The sequence below is a fragment of the Rattus norvegicus genome, chromosome X (genome assembly GCF_036323735.1).
Source record: "Rattus norvegicus strain BN/NHsdMcwi chromosome X, GRCr8, whole genome shotgun sequence".
Taxonomy (NCBI): Eukaryota; Metazoa; Chordata; class Mammalia; order Rodentia; family Muridae; genus Rattus; species Rattus norvegicus.
The window spans coordinates 6,977,322-6,995,545 of NC_086039.1; the positions used below are offsets into that span (position 1 = coordinate 6,977,322).

The 18,224-nt window shown below is 32.7% G+C and overlaps 1 protein-coding gene across 19 annotated transcripts in view; it reads right to left on the reverse strand.

The window, feature by feature from the left end:
* Kdm6a (lysine demethylase 6A) overlaps positions 1-18,224 on the reverse strand; it is a 139,654-nt gene that overhangs the window by 56,948 nt on the left and 64,482 nt on the right. For all 19 annotated transcript variants that reach the window (XM_039100359.2, XM_039100365.1, XM_063279721.1 and 16 more), the window contains exons 6-7: positions 13,396-13,516; positions 1,803-1,857 (exon numbers count right to left, since the gene is read on the reverse strand). In XM_039100359.2, coding sequence (XP_038956287.1) covers positions 1,803-1,857; positions 13,396-13,516 — 176 coding nt within the window. The remainder of the gene's footprint in view (positions 1-1,802; positions 1,858-13,395; positions 13,517-18,224) is intronic.

Here is an 18,224-nt window from a genome sequence, read left to right on the forward strand (position 1 = left end):
AACATATTAATTTAAAAATATTACACTATGTTAAACATCAGATAAGTGAAAATTAAAATCTTTAGAACATGAAAACCCTCTAAATAATGAAGTTTTAAATTATAAAGAAGATATTTAAGGGCCTGTACCTACTCCTCTTTGCCTATTACAGCACAACTCTATAGAGAATTCCAGTAGTATTATTTCCTTGTTATTTGAGACAGACTACTACAGGAAGAAAAGATAGAGTCTTCTAAAATATCAAAACTTCTTGCCACTAACATTTTTCTATACTGATGTCTAATAAGAGATGGTAATCAAAACAAAACATTAGCTACTTGGTGTTCTACTGCCACTCTATAAACTTCCTCTAGGCCATCTTATGGACTAATGAAAAGGATCTCATTATTTCAAGAATTACGAAGTCCAATGTTGCCCTTTATAGTATGAAAAGTACCATAGAGTTAATTTCTTTAAATTCGTCTTTGAAATAGAGCAAAACAAACAAATAAAAAAATTTCACCACCAAATTACATTTGGGATAAACTAATATTGCCACAAAAGGTCATAAAACTAAGTTTACTCAGAATTAGCAAAATTAATACCAGAAGACTATTTTATCCAAAGCAATCTTATAACAGAAAGTCTCACATCACCATGATCTTGGTTTTCAAATTATAAACAGTAACTTACATTTTTGAAATACTGCTAGAAAGATTTTTCCTACAGAATTGGTGTTCAAAGCTCTCTTTACCTTACACTTCTTTTTTGGAAGGCACAGTGCTCTATCACCAGGCTACAATTGTAATTTGCCCATGCTATTAATCCATGTTATATTAAAAATTCTGCCAAGTTTTCACTAATCTAAAATTTTCCTTCAACATTTCACAACAATGAAATGACTTGTCACTAACACTTTTCTATACTGCTGTCTAAGTCAGAGGACAGAAGGACACGGTAGCTGGGTACTGAATCTGTATCCTTCAGCACAACTCTTTATGCTTCAACTTTTGTATTCAAGTTAATACAACAATGTTTTTCAACTGTTCTCTTTCAACTTTTCCCTTAAGAGGAAGGAAGAGGGAAGAAGGAGGAAGAGGAAACAGAATTAAAGGAAAAAAATACAAAAACAATTTATAGCAAAATGATTTACTTTCAGACACACAACAGCTACTGAATAACTTGAAATTTTGGTATAGTGTTAGTCAGCTTCTCAATTGACTTTTCAAGAAATAATCTTTTTTAAAAATATAGCTAAATTAAAAAAAATACTCCAATTATCAAATTGGTTACTTTAAAGTATACTAAATAGACACTAAAACATTCAGGCTGATAAACATATCAAGCTATCAACTCCTGGAAAAAAGAAATCTATACAGAGAAAGAAAATAAAGAAAACCACAGCATTCTTCTTTAAGTTACTGGAAAATGTCGCCTCAAACTTTCCATATGATACATGAAACTATTATAGTAAAATCAAAGTATTTTCTAACATCAGAGCATAATAAGTAAGCTCCTACATAAACCTTTGGATATCTACTAAATGGCTGGCAAATGTTATTTGTAATCCATCTAAGTCATTTACAATATAACTAGTAAGCTATTTAAAAAAAAATTAACCTTGTTCATCAGTTTACTTCAATACATATATGTTTCAGACTGACTGGTAACACTATTTAATCTCCTAAGTGCTATGTGTTAAGCAGCCATAGTTATATTCGATAAGTGTAGAAGAAATAAACTATACAGAATTTGTTAATATGATTTTAAGTATTGTTATGGTTTGATCTGAACACATGTATCAAAAGGTATTTAATACTTACTTTCAGCATTGGACAAAGTGCAGGGATTGCAGTCAACCAAAGCTAACTGAAAATGCTGTACATAAGGAGAAAGAAAGCCAATGCATTAAAAATTTAGAGTTATATGAAAAGATCTTAAATATTTTTTCAGGTATATCAGATCTAACAAAATACTGAAGCTACGTTCCATAAATAGAATTTACAAACCAATAAATGAGAATTACTTTGAACACTTCTATGAATACACTGTAGCTGTCTTCAGACACATCAGAAGTGGGCATCAGATCCCATTACAGATGGTTGTGAGCCACCATGTGGTTGCTGGGAATTGAACTCAGGACCTCTGGAAGAGCAGTCAGTGCTCTTAACCACTGAGCCATCTCTCCAGCCCTACTTTGAACATTTAATGCTACCAATTGAGATATATTTAATGTTGAGTTATTTTCTTGAAGCAGATAAAAATAGAGAATTTGAAGAGTCAATCTTATCAAATTATCCTAAGTATCTATCATTTTATTTATGAAAAGGCTTTAGATTTTAAGTATTCAAGTAAATGGGAAATGTTACAAAGCAATTTAAATACAATGAATCTTTTTTATTTATTTATTTTTAGAAACAATTCTGGTAATCAAAGGGTCTCCTGTTCTCCAGGCAAACACCCAATCTACTGTGTCATCCTTTTTAAGAATGCTAAGTCAAAATCCAACTGTACTGTTCAGCTACTTTTTATCTTAAATTGATACTTAAAATTTTTAAAGGAAAAGTTTTATTCTGAGAATGGTCATGAAGGATAAAACTAATCAGAACTTTTAGAATATATGCATACAATTTGTTTAATTCCTCAGATAATATTAAGGTTAGTAGTTTAGTAGTATTACACGGACCTACTATAAACATAAAAAATTCATTTCATCATCAACATTTAACACAAATGCTTTAAAATGCAAAACACTTGGTAATATCTGACACCTAGTTTTGCAAAATAAAATTGAACATACAAAAAAAGTAAACATAAATAAGCATTATAGAATTAGTACACATTTAAGCTGAATAAACAAAATAATAAAAATCTTTGAATAGTTCTGAAAAAATGTCCCGCAAATATATATTGTCTAATTTTCTAGGTGCCATAAAACTTTAGCACTGAAACAATCATAATATAAGCCATTTTAATCAACTTAAATAAGCTAATTTCTATTTAAGCAAACCGTATTAAAATAACTGATATTAATGATGACAACTTTTAGATGTAAGCTCCAAGAGAATTAATAACTTTCAGTAAAGTAATACTATCACCAAGTATTAAGTATTGTATTTCAAAATAGCTGAACTTGGTGAACTTGAACCTTCACCTAATAAGAATAAACCATCAGTTATCCAACAGTATATGGGAAGGAAAGTTAGAAAAGTACCATTTGATAAGAATAGAACTACTGTGTATACAATTTCAAGCACCTGCTACATATATGCAAACTCAAGCTAGCCTCTGCATTTATAGCTTTTTTAAATTTTAAGGCTTTCAGTGACTTCTAAATGGCTAAACTGTAATAGAACACGAACACAAAATCCTAAATTAAAACACTTTAAATCTTAAAAACACTTAACAAATATTTACGTGGAAGCCTCTAATGCCCTAAGGACATATACACACTGGACACAGTGGTAAAAAACAAACAAACAAACAAAAAACCAAAGTAAAAAGCTACATACTACACTTGACTGAATTTAAAAAAAAAGAAAAACTCTAAATATCTAATACTTCAAAGAGCCTTTGTACTTTTCTATAGTCTATTAAACAGATTGTATATCTTCAAACATCCCTTTGGTGTGCTACCAGAGCAATAACAGTCTATTTTAAGGTACATAAGTAGTAAGAATGTAAAGCAGGCTTTCCTCTCCACTGAAAGAACAGCATAGCAATCACACTTTCAGATTGTACTGTATTTCTAAGTCTCATCTAGCCTGTAAAAAGAAATTCATATTTGAGAGAAAACATCCCTTTCCTATCTGGGAAAGAAAAGAAAGAACTAAACTAAAAGGAAATAGCCTTGAAGAGGACAGTCTTGAGTTCTACTGGTTTCACAGAAACATTGAAACAAAGATCATCTATCAGCATCCATGATTCTGCAGACAAACCTGGTGTGAATCATTTTGGTCATATATTTATACAATTATCAAAAATATTAAAAGAGGCAATCAAATCACTGTTCCATCAGTTCAAAACTACAATTCCAAAGAGAAAAGATAAGGGGAAATCAGGAAAAGACTATATATTCAAACCATGTATTAGAAAATGAAATATCTTATGAAATAATTACTGTTTATAATTTAACAATTACTTAATTTCTAATTAAAGCCTGAAATCTATATCCACATAATTACAAGTAAAACAAGTTTTAAATTTTCTCTTTTAAGTGCTTTATTTCTAGCTTTAGTGTTTGTCTATTCAAAATCTTATGGATAAACAATAATTTTTCTCATTTACTTACAAGTTATTAATGTAGAGCAATATTTGGATTCTAAGCCCAATCCACTAGGTTTTGATTAAGCAAGAATTGGAGGTACTATCATTCAAACCAGAAAAACAATCTGCATATCATTCTGATATACCAACAGCAGTTGTTAAATGCCACTGTTCTGGGGTTTTTATTACATTGTGTGCTTGTCTGTCTAGACCATTATTTCAGAACATATAAACATGGTGGGTAAACTGCCAAAACTATTATCTGTGTTCAATGAAAATAGGCATAGTAACTTAAAAGTTATATGTTAGTGCTAGGCAGTGGTGCTACATGCCTTTAATCCCAGTACTCAGGAGCAGAGGCCAGGACAGGAGTGCTATACAGAGAAAAAACCCTGTCTTGAAAAACCAAAAAAGAGTTACATGTTAGCAACATTGCCAGTTTTTTATTCTATACCAGGACCTCTACTATGGCTTTAGCACTACATGTAATGCTCATTAAAGTTGGTGTGCTAGAAGGTTTTCGTTTTGTTTTAACTTGCTAAGGAAATAGAGAACAGACTGTAACAGGAACACACAAACACAAAGACAATGAAAATAAGAAATATTTCAGGCTGAATAACTTATTTTTGTAGGGACCTTAAAAACAGGGCTTTATGTATTACCTGAGAAAAGGAAAGACATGCCAGATACAGTTGCAAATCAGTTTCACTATTATAGACTTCCAAAGGTATAATTTAAAAATTTTTTAATTGATCTAAAACAAGAGAAATGTAGGCTGAAAGGATATATAGATTTGTTCTCTGAAATTGGTTATAGAAGAGCACACAAGACAGTCTTGATTAAGCTGATCTAACATTCTCTTAAAGCCCTCAAACTTATCTTTTTACAGAGTTATTGTGACTGCTCAAGGAAAGACTATGGTATACTGATGTCTTCCTAATAGCTATCAGATCCTGACTATGTTCATTGAAAAATAGGTGAGCTCTCTTTGAAATTATGCCAGCCCGATCTCTCTTAAAAGTTTCTTTAACAAAACAAGACAAAATACATTGCATACTACTGATACTCAAATTGTCTTTTTTCTAACTCTTCTTTCTGGTTTTAGGCTTTGGCCTATACCACCTGACAGCCCTTCAGTAACTCCAACTCAATATACTTATGACTTATCTCTATGCAAAGAATTTTCACCTCCCAAATTCAAAATCCACTGCTTTACTTTATCGCTCATTTTAGTCATGAAACTGACTGTAGTAATTTGGATGTACAATGCTCCTTACAAACTCAAGTGTTCAAATATATGGCCCTCAGCAAGTGGCACTGTAGGAAAGCTGTGAAATCATTGCTGAGGCAGTTTCTGCATCCTATTCTCTGCCACGTCAGGCAGGTTTCTGTCCCTATTTCTTCTTTGCAATGATGGCCTATATCAAAACTATAAACCAAACTAAGCCTTTCATCCTTTCAATTAACTGTCATGTATCTACCCATCCATTCATCTGAGAACCCATTTGTCTTTCTGCTTTTACTCAGCTTTTCCCCGTGTATCCATTCCATTGAGCCTCCTAATATTGTTATAATAGTTTGCAAGCGTAGAAGTGACTCATTAAAAATGTAATGGCTGTGAGGCAGTGGCACACACCTCTGAGAGAGCAGGTGGACCCCTTCGTTCAAGACCAGCCTGGTCTACAGAGTAAGTTCGTTCCAGAACAGCCAAGGCTACACAAAGAAACCCTGTGTTGACATCTCCCACACACCAAAAAAACCTAGACATGTGTCCAATATGTACACACAAATTACAGAATGAGGCAACCTCATTTTCAAATTACTTTCAGAGTGAATAAATTATAGCTATTTCAAAATAAAGCTGGTACATATATAATTTTTACTGTAAAATTTTATTTTCAAACTAACTTTTTAAAGGTAAAGTTGGATATATTAACTGCTTTATAAAGTTGTGGTTTAACACCGAATGTAACTATAAATTTAAATTATTATGAACAAATGCTAATAGTCACTTTTGAATTGAAAATGAGTTGAGCTCTTAAAACATCTAGGAAAGAAAATTGTCATTTATGAGAGCTGCAAATTACCCTAACTCTCCTGTATAGGACATACTTATAACCACATATATAAGCAGTTAGGAAGTTTTCAAACATACTTCATAGATACTAAAGTATTTTACACATTTTGAATACTTTCTATATGGAGAACATAAAATCAAATTCAGATAAAACTCAAATATAAAAACAAAATTTGACAGATAGAGTGAAGTAACTATTATTAAATTGCCACATAAGTCAATTGATCACCAGATAAAGTAAAAATTAACTAGTAGAAAAAGGAACAAAGAAGGAAAGTATATTGTGTTCCACAAATAAGCATAAAAACATATAGAAAGCAGGCAGCGATGGCATCAGATCAAAAGAAACATTGGTGTTCTACCCAATGGAAAAACAGGGTTGTACTGCTTTAAGGTTTAAGGTTTCAACCTTAAAAAATGGTTTCCAATTTCCACAATCAGAATTCATATTTCTGCTGACCATAAAAAGTCAAAGCAAAATGTTACAGTATCATAAAGAGCCAACAATTATTCTGAAGAAAGGAATATACAATGAAGTAAAAGTAGGAAAAATTACCACAAATCCTACCATGCTCTCATGATTTTTAATCTATGCTTAAATACACACACACACACACACACACACACACACACACACACACACACATACACACACACACACACACACACACACACACCCCAAGTATTAAGATGTCTCTCAAAAGGCTTAACTGTGGAACTGAATACAACTTTATAAACTTCATCCTAGAATTAGTGACATTGCTACCAATAACAAAGATACTAGCATATGAAATTCATTAAATAAAAAGTTAAAAAAAACATAATGAACAGGCCTTTCTCACTTTGTTACAACCAATTCAAAGAATTAGTAAATATGGATCCTATGACATACCAATACTCTATAGTATCCTTTAGTGAAGAATTTCTTTCCTTATTACCTTGCTATAGGCTAAATCCAACACTAAGTCTTAAGTTTTAAAATTTCCAACACATTTTTTCTAAATTACTGGAGGAGATGGGGAACTTTCCAATTACCTTTTTAAAAGGTAAATCATATGCATGAGATAATCACTCTCAATCCACTCTAAAACCAGAATTTTCAAAATGAAAGAAAAAGTAAGAAATGAACATCAAGAAGGAATGAGAATACATCAAGTATGAAATAAGTAATAGTAACTGTCACTGTCTCCAGACAACAGAAATAGCAAAACTGTAAGGTTAAAGTATCAATAAAAACATGAATATTAATTCTATGGATAAAATTAATAGCTAATATTCAAATTCCTAGGACATGCTTGACTACATGAAACAATCTGTGCATCTATAATAATAAACAAGTATTTTATAAATTAAAAGGTGGTTTCTTGAAGTGAGTATCGTCTTCATTTATTTTTTTTCAGTGTTAATATATGACCATTTAAAATTGAGAATAAAATTCACAAATTTTGAACCAGATATTGTGGCTCATACCTGCAGTTCTAGCACTTAGGTACTGAGACAGGGTAACTGGAAGATCTAGGCCAAAAAGATCAAATCTAACCTGAGTTATAAGTTTTTAAAATCAGACAACCAGAAATGAATAGTTCCCAGTAAAGTGGAAAGAATGTGAATTGCTATTTTGCATAAAAGTATGATGTAAGATAAAATGATATATGAGGCATTCAGAGAAACAATGAGATCAGGTTTTTTAGACAACATATAAAACCAATTTCTTTTTAATTCTTTTTAGTCTATATTGCAATTAGGCATTTAACATTTTATAGCCCCTTTCACTTGATCATTTAAGCCATACCTATACCTGGTAAAGTGCCACGCTTTTATTTTTAATTTTTTAAAAGTATCATTTGGGTTCAATCTATTTTACTTCAACTGTATTTTGTATTCTTATCTTATTATCTTCAAATATCAAATTATAAAAAGACACTAGCAACAGGCCATAAATTCAGATTTAAAAAAGGTTGGGGGAGTCCCTTAAAAAAAAAAAAACTCAAAATGAGCTAGTGAGATGGATCAGTGTGTAAAAGCTAATAACCTTATTTAAATCCCTGGGACCCATGGGACCCACATGGTAAGAAGAGAGAACCAACTACTATAAGTTTTCCTTTGACTCTTTGGAAGGACAGGAAGTGCTCTTAAGCACTAATCCCCCAAATCTAACAACTGTTAATTTGATATGTTTTAATAATATTTAAATATGTATTGACTGAATGAAAAACATAGTTCTTGTTTTAATTTCAAATGTGAGAAATAATTTTAATAGTATAGCAGGGTGTAGAAATGTGGGGCACTATAGAAACTATCTGTCAGAATCAGTGTACTTTTAGAGAAGCAGCCATATAGCACACTGCTTTAAATATATACATATAAATTATTATTTATTAATAGTAATTATTAACAGCACTAAAAGGTAATAAAAATCACACCCTAAACTCATTTAACTGAGTTAAAATGGCAATTAGATTCTACTGGGGCAGGGTATTATGTGATGTAGGAAATAACGAACAAAAAGCCTTATCATCTGAAATGCAGTCACACTCAGGTAATAGTAAACCAGTTTACAAATGAATTAAGAAATGGTATGTCTACCACCAATTAAACCAGGAGATATTCAGTGGCCAGTTTAATGAGAAAAAAATGCTATGTGATTTAAAAATAAGGCTGTTAATTTCATACTTCTGAGGATTGGTAGACTGACAAAAACAATCAAAATAAAACAGACACACAAATCATATATCATAGGACTTAGGAGATGGCTGTAGAAAGACCAAAAATTCAAGGCTCAAGACATGGCTGAGTGGTTAGGAATACTGGTTTTAAAGAACCTAGGTTCGATTTCCTGCACCCACATAACAGCTCACAAACTTATATAACTCTACTCCCATGGGGATCTGATGTCCTCTTCTACCTTCCTCAGGTACCAGGAAAAAGTAGTATACAGATAAACATGCATGTAAATCATCCATACACATAAAATAAAATTTAATTTAAAAAAGGAAGAATTGAGCACTAACTTCTGCTAGGTTCAAGCCTAGCCTGGGTTACATCAAATCCTATAACAAAAACAACAAAACAAAACAAAGGAGCACGGGGTGGCGGCTGTGGGGAGACCAACCCACCATACCCAAATCAAAAGTATAGTAAACTGAAAACCAAAACTGGACTAGGTACATATTCCTGTTGAATCCCAACAGTGGGGCTAAGAAGACAGGAAGACAATAAGTTCTAGATCAGCCCAGGCCAATAAGGAGATACTTCCTAGTCCTATTATAGTCCTATTATATAGCTGGGAAAAATGGTTACTTATAAGATCCCAAATGGTATGTCTACACACATAAATACCCAGCTGTATAACAATTTTGTGAGGTAGACATGGTTACTCTGGCTCAGTAGACACAGAAAGAGTCAGATATTAGTAATTTTGCTAAAGTCACATAGTTAGTTACAAGGTATGTGGCAGCATCAAATTTCAAAGCCACACTTGCTTGTTGTGAGCTATTTACATAGTACTCAAACAGAACAAATCTGTTTTGGGGATATATTTTGATAAAAATATGAAATACTAACTGAATTAAGACCAGGAAGCCCTGGAATGTATTTCACATATAGATAAAAGAAACATACAAGAAAATAATTTATTTTGTATAAATGCTTTTATCGTGTAAAAAGTATTACATAAGCTATACCTCTCTTCAGGAAGAAGTCAAGAAAATAAGGTAGAGTAGATCTGATCTGGAGCTGGACTGATAAGTCAGTAATTACAATTGTTTGCTACACAACCATGAAGACTGGAGTTTGGATGCTAGCGCCCATGTAAGAAACAAGCAGGGTGTTCTGTGAATGCCTATAACTCAGGCTATGAATGGGACAGAGAAAGAAGAACTGCTGCGGCTTGGTAGCTTTCAGCCTAGTTGAGAAGCTGTGAGTCCTAGGATGAAGAAGAAATCCTACCTCAAAGAGGTAAGTGGAGAGTGTTAAGAGGAGGATATTCTCCTCTAGCTTTCAAGCAAGCACATGTGTACATATATATGCATATACGTCAACAAACACAAAAATATTTTTAAAGATCTGATCTGTAACAGAAGGAATATTCACAGTATCCTAACTACTACAATATTCTTTTTTATTCATTTCCTGATCCCTCCATTATGTAGGAATTTTTTAGGGACTTGAGCCTTGCTCAAAGACTGAGTTTAAGTGTTCTAATGAGGACATTTCCTTTGATAAACAATTAATAATGCCAAGAGGTCTATTCCAAACTAATGGAATAAAAGGTAAAATAATACTTCTGAAAAGATTAACAGGAAGACAGGTTCAATCCCCTGAATGGATGTCAATCATTACCTATGAAGCATTACTAATATTATTTTTAATACACATTAGTATTTTGCCTGCATGTATGTTTGTATGAGGATGTGGGATTCCCGGGAACAGGAGTAACAGACAATTGTGAGCTGCCATGTGGTTGCTGGGAATTGAACCTGGGTCGTTCTGGAAGAGCAGCCAGTGCTCTTAACCACAGTCATCTCTCCAGCCTCAAATGGCCAGTATGACAATAGTATATTAAGCACATAAATCATTGCTGTGCAAAGTCTTCCTATACAAAAGATGTAAAAGGAAGCTCTTCACTTATATTTTACTTGACAACCAGCTTTTAGAAAAGCCAACCTAGACAGACAGTATTCGAGTTACTGCCCAGTTCACTGGTCTTTTACAGTATGTCTATAAAAGTATCCTTCCTCTCCTTAAAAAACAAACAAACAAACAAACATAGAACTAAAAGGAAATCATCTTCAAAGAAACTTCAAATCCATTTACTCAACTGATCTTGACGACAACTTAATCTATAAAGTACTTAGTTAAATTAACTTTATTTGTATTTGTGTGTGCACACACGTGGGGAGATCAGAAGACAACCTGCAACAATCTGTTCTCTCCTTCTACCATGTGGGTCCTCAGGAACTGACTGAGCTGTCAGGCTTAATGCAAGGTATTTTACCTGCTGACACTGTAGCCTACAAAGCATCTATTCCAACATATTGTACTATGAAAAAGTTTGATGCGATAGAAGAGCAATAGAAATTCTCCATTTATCCAGACAGAGGTAAAATACTAGTCAAAAAAAATGGAGGCAGTCAAAAGGGGAAGTACTTCTGACTTCTAACTCCATTTACTGAATGCTAAGCACTTACAGTAATATAATAAAAAAGCTGCTCTTGGACAGAAAATGTTGAGATCAAAGAATTTCCATAATAGACAATGTATAACTTAGAGAAAGAAGGCTTCAAAAATGAGTATCAGTACAAGGGAAAAGAATCAAATCAAAACCTTGACATTATGAAAAAGAAAAATATATCAAAAGAGCTCTTAAAATCACCCATGTCTATAGAAATGAAATAAATATTGATACTATTTATTGTTTTAAACAAATAACTAAAGCCATTTCTAAAAAGAAGCCTGCTCTTAATTAGAACATTTTGGTAAGATCAACACGATCAAGATTAGTTAGCCTTTACCTTAGCCCTGACCACACAGGAAGGTTTTGGTGGAGCAGAAATAAGGGAAGCAGAAATACTTCCAGTTAGCTATGAAACACTGTACCTTCTGATTAAAGGGAAATCCTAATAATGTTGCTGTCTTGAAAACAGAGATTTTTATCCATACAATTACTGAAGTCATCATTGTAGTAATATTCAGGCATAGCTACATTCTATAATTTGAGACACATTTAATTAACACCCCAATAAATACCCTGAATAAAGTTTGCTAAACCACCACCAACCTTGTGAAACTTAAGAGATGTTTTAACATTATCATGAACTGCTCAAGTAAGTTTATTTTGTATAATAAAACACAGTGAGAGACTTTGACAGCTAATGAAAACTGGCTACCGAGGAGGAATTTTTAAAATACATAAGGCAACATATCCAATTTATTTTCTACTTCAAAGCCAATGACATGTCGCAGCATATTTAAAATAAAAATACCACTAAGCTGAGGAAAACTGTAAATTCCAGATATTATATTCGTCACACTACTTAAGGTACGCTGAGATCTATTCCTCTACTGCACTTACCATTGCCTTATGTGGTCTACATTTTTACGTTCTATTTGTCTTAATGTTCTTAGGTGCATAACTCTCATCAGCATTTTTTTCCTTATAAAGTCATGAATGATTGGAGAAGAAACAGTGTTTGTATAATTTTCTACTTAAAAATCTAGAATAATTAGAAATACTCATGGAAAGAAAAACACTGATTGGAAGAAAAAACAAAAACAAAAAAACAAAACTTCACAGTTCTAATTAGAGCCAGGGTGAAGTCAGTCTTTATCTCCCTTCTATAACCTTACCACAATCTTACGAATCATGATAGTTTGCAATAAAACTCAGCAACCATTATAGTCATTAACTTCATGAAACCATAAGCTTGTTCCTAGAACATATAATCTTTTCAAATTCTGTATTTTTGTCATGCAGAGAAGTGCAGCAGTTTTAACAAAAATCCTAGTACTAATGGCAAAGAAAGTATAAGCAACTCAATGTAAAATGAAAAATTGGGAGAAATATTCAATCTCGACAAAAAGGAAGATATTTAACAAACAACAAACTATCTTTCCCTGACAATATTTATATTTACAAACCAGCAGTCCAATTGCCTTATAAATACTTTTTATTATTTAAATGCAAGACATGCCCTGCTGGTTGAAGTAGCTAGATCTATATAGTCCTATATTTTTTAAAAAAGGTTGATGGCCAGGTCACAGATACAAGATTAAGTAGCTCTACAGTGGTCAATCACTTCTTCAGAGAATTTCTCAGATCCTCCAATATCCCTTCCTGACAAACCTTAACAAAACTTAAAATGAAAGTTATCACATGGCTTAGTATCAAAACTACTTTATATTTAAAACCCAATTTTTCTTCAAATTCATAACTGATTTATATTCCTTCATCAAAATTAATTTTCATTGAAAGTTTATATAAGTTTCAACATTTCTCAATGCTCTAATATTTAGCAACAACAACAATCACAGAAAATAGAACATTGTATCTTAAAAAAAAACCAACAACCTACCTTTAAACTAGACTCATAGTCTGTATTCACTTTGAACATAAGCCCAAGTCGTAAATGAATTTCCTTGGCTCGACAAAAGCTGGGATCAACATAAAGCACCTCCTGAAATGCTTTAATAGCCCTGAAAGAATACAGACATAAGATAGCTTAACGTTTTAACACATGTATGCATTTCTGCTTGGTAGTACAGTAAAACTCGTTTTATGCAAAGCTATTTTTACATGTCGGGTTTATTAAAAAAAAAATGTAAGTTTTATTTAAAAACCAAAAGGAACATTTAAGTCTTGAACCTATTAAATGCAATGAACCTAATTTCATATAAAAGGGGAAGATTAAATTTATTCCACATTATTTAAACAAACAATACCTCATGGTTTAATCAAATTCTAAATAAATAACTAGTTTCTAGGATTTCTTGAGAGAGGTAGAGAAGAGTATATAGGAAGGTTGTAAAGGAAAGTTTAGGAACTAATCCTATTTCTAGTCTATTCAAAGTAAGTCTTTCTTTTTTTAAACTTTGCAGTTTGCTTTTCCATGTTCTGGTGTGCAACCCACCTGCACTCTATCTTTTACACTTAATGAGGAGTCAGTTTTCATTTCTGTAGTAATATCCAGCAACCAGATTATATAGAAAAGATCATCCTTACTTGAAAACTCTACAGGAATGCTGACATTAATGTGGATCTATTTCTAAGTTTGTTTTTCTAGTTAAATTGGTCTGTCAGTCTCGTTCCCTCAAACTCTCATTAGATATTCATTTATTTTAAAAAACGAAGAAAAAAGTTTGGTTCAAGAAGAACAAACTCGGGGAAGAGAAGCTTTTACTGAATGGACTCTTATGTTGTCATTGTTTAACTTGATCATGTTAGTGTGCCCAATGCTTAAAAGGCATATTAAACAATGACAAAATATTTTGAAGTTTTAAAGTTATAAAGGTAGTGGCATGAGGATGTAGTTCAGATGGTAGAGTGCTTACTTAGCATGCATGAAGCCCTAAGTGGGATCCTTAGTACCTCATAAACCTAGTATGGTGATTCACGGCTATAAATCTAGTACTCAGAAGGTAGAAAGGATGAAGATAATGAGATTGGGGTCAGACTAGGCTACCATGAACCTGTTTCCAAAATAAAAATGTCTTGAATATTTGTAATTACATAGCAGGAAATAGTAAAATAACAAAAATAATATATTGAAATCATATTGGGTAGTATTTAAATCCTTCTATTAGTTAAAAACCTCTATCATCTATAATACCACATATTTGCAAAGCTTTTTATGAGCTAACGCTAGTCTTACAAATATTAAAGGTAAATACTTTGAATCTTAGATTTTCCAAACTAAAAGCTAATTCTTTATGCCATAAAATATTTCATATGTCTTTAATAGTTTTATTCTGGAGGATTGTACCTGGCCTGCTATTTTAAAAAAAAATGACACACACACACACACACACACACACACACACACACACACACACGCATGCTTATTTATAATGTTAAAGACTTCTACCAGGTAGTTTATTTGGCAGGAAGAACATAGATTCGGCATCAGACCTATATACCTGCTTATGACAGTACTGACTTTCTTCCTAAAGAAATAGGCATCCATGTGTTAGATGATTTTTATGTGGGTCTGAGAAATGTATAATATGAGAGGTGAAAGAGTCAACAGAAAAGAATAGAGAGCAAGTTAAAATTCTTATACAAAATGTTTCAAAATCAGTGCAAGCACAATGAGAGGAAGGTTGTATTATTTGTGTAGAGGCATCAAGTTTAGAAAGTAGGACTGAGAACTCAGTGGAAAAGAACAGTATGCAGTGTTCAGAAGCTTCTAGGGTGGTTATAATGTTTACTTATTTACCCAAGTGATGGTTGTATTAGTGTTTATTGTTTTATAATAGCACGCTGCAATAAATATTTATGATTTACACCTTTTAAGGTGCGCTAGCAAAAATTGTGAACTAGAGATGTATGTACGGGAATTGAAAGAATGCTTGCCCAACATAGGTGAAGCCTTAAGTTCCAGCCCCTGCACTGAACAAACCAGAGGTGCATGGAAAGGTTGACTAACCCCAGCATTGAGGAAGTAGGGGCAGGAAAATTAGAAATTCAAGGTCACCCCTGGTTACCTAGCCAGTGAACTCAAGGCCAGCCTGGGATAGATGAGACCCAGTCTCAAAAAATATAAAAATCGTGACCGATACTTCACAATGTCCTTATGAGGTGAGTCAGAAAAACTGCTAAGCAATCTTCATATGTGCCAATAAAAACCCAGGCAGGTCTCGGGCACAGATATAAAACAAAAGTGGAATCGCAGAAAAGAAGTTAACAAAGAAAAAGGGTAGAACAAAGAGTTTATGAAGAAAACAAATAAGATTACATGACATCAGTAACAACCACTTGAAAAATATTTCTTGTCTTAATTAAATTTCTCCTTTTTTGCCCTTAAATGTAGTGTTTGTGATCAGACCCTTCAGTACAGACATCTCTTCCACCTTGGTTCACAACATCCCACATATACTAACATAGCTGTATTTTAAACATGATCTCTATGAGTAGACAATTAGCCTAGATTCAGAAATACTAAAAACCTAAAAAGACATTAGGCTCGGGGTATGCTCGTTGTTAAGGTCTATGCCATGGACAGACATACATGCACAACCGCACGTGCAGCCAACACACACACACACACACACACACACACAGACACAGACACTCACTCACTCACTCACTCACTCACTTACACTCCTTTGGTGCTACAATGTTATAGAAACAACTTTCAGCAACTCATTACTAGATTACTGATAAAAATTCCGTAAAAAGTTGTGTGTTCTGTCTTACACTTTTTCCTCAAAAAGGTAGTTTATTTAAAACTAATAACTTAATAAACATATCTCTTTATTACATTTAACATCTATGGGCAGTTGCCAGTTAGCTCCATTCTCAGTTGTTATTGTTCATCTTCAGCTGTAAAATGGCTTATGTCAAAAATTTCTGCCTGCAAATATTGGTACTCCTGCTTTCACTATTTCTTTATACTATATTTTCCTGACCTAGAATATCTTCACTTTTCAGCTTCCTTCTAAATCCACTATTATAATCAAAACTTACCATGTAAATTCAGTATCAACTATTTCTTAATGTTAAATCTAATTCATTTTCTACCTATGGTGCACTGTCCCCAGTTTTTCTAAGTTTGTTCCTTCAGGTCTGCATCATTCTTTTCTCTCTAAATCACTCCATCAGGAAGACAACAAGTTAATAGATGCTAATCAATACCATCACTTAAAGATAACAGATATGATTATTTGTTGAGTAGGAAGAACTCTAAAGTCTCGTCTCTATTGATCAAGAATCCTCTCCTGTTAACAGACATACATTTATTCAACTATCCAAGTTGGTTTTTCTATCAAAACTTTTGTTGGTTTTTCTCATGTGACACTTCAGTTTCCATATCTTAGGAAAATAGAACTGGGGGTAGGGGACAAGGGCATGAATACAACTAAAGACTATATTCAAATTTTGGTTATTATCTTACTACATTCCTATCTCTCGAAAATACATGGAACCAGAATATGGTCTCTGTAGTATATATACATTGCTAACAAATATTTTACCCTGACAAAATTTTAAAATATGATAAACGGCTACTTAAAACTATATGAAATACTCTGATAATTCAGTTTTCAAATATGCTCCACTGGAAAAAAATTTTTGGAGGAACATATCACTGTGTCTAGTACTGTTGATTTTTTTTTTTTTTGAGCTGAGAACCGAACCCAGGGCCTTGAGCTTGCTAGGCAAGTGCTCTACCACTGAGTTAAATCCCCAACCCTGATTATTTTTTGATAGTCTAGAAACAACTTTTTATATCATTAAATTATTTATATGAAATTTTCTGGTTAAAGAATTGTTTCATTTAATCATGTTTTTAAAAAAATTATATGAACCTAACTCAATAGCACTAATTCCACAAAAACACACATCACTAAGTATGTTTTAAAATAACGGTCACCTTTAAACAGATATCTAGAAAATCATACTACAAAAGGACAGAAGGAAGTGAGGGAAGGGTCATTTATGATCATTTAGATTGATAGCAAAACACTAACAAAATGACGCTTCCACATTGACACTTTTGTAAAGAGAAATTACTAAACCTGAAATCTCTGAAGTCAATAATAAAACTCTTCAGAGAGTTTCCTCAAGAACTGATGAATGGGGTAAATGAAATAATCATATATTACTTCATAGAAATTAAAGAATATTCTAAATTAGTAATAAATCAGTAACTAATTGTTAAATTAGTAATAAAATACACATATACAATACATAAGTACTCCTATACATATCCATTCAGAAATTTACAGGTTCTTTGTAAGGGGAAATTAGACAGATTTGATGAAATAATCAAAGAGCCAAATAGGTAAAATTTAAGGATGGGAAACGAAAGAAAAAAGCAGATCAAACAGGAAGTAGCATGAACAAAGTAGGGGGTTAAAAAATGTTTCCGGTCCCTTTAGGGGATGCTAAAAATGCTAGTTTAACTAGCTCAAAAAGTATACTTAGAAAGACTACAAGGATCATTTGAAGTTGAACTAGAAGGGGAAGGAAATAACTTAGGAAGAACACATTTCCCAGGCCTTACATTTGCCTGTGAATCACCCTCTCTCTCTAGCCCTCTTTAGAAAACCTGATTACCACTCTAATAAGTAGAACACATTTTCCACTCCCTTACTGTAAGATTTAAATATTTATCCTTAATTACTCTGAAGTTTAATCAAAACCCTTCCAAATTCCGACAATCTTTTTGTCAGTCAAACCTGCCTT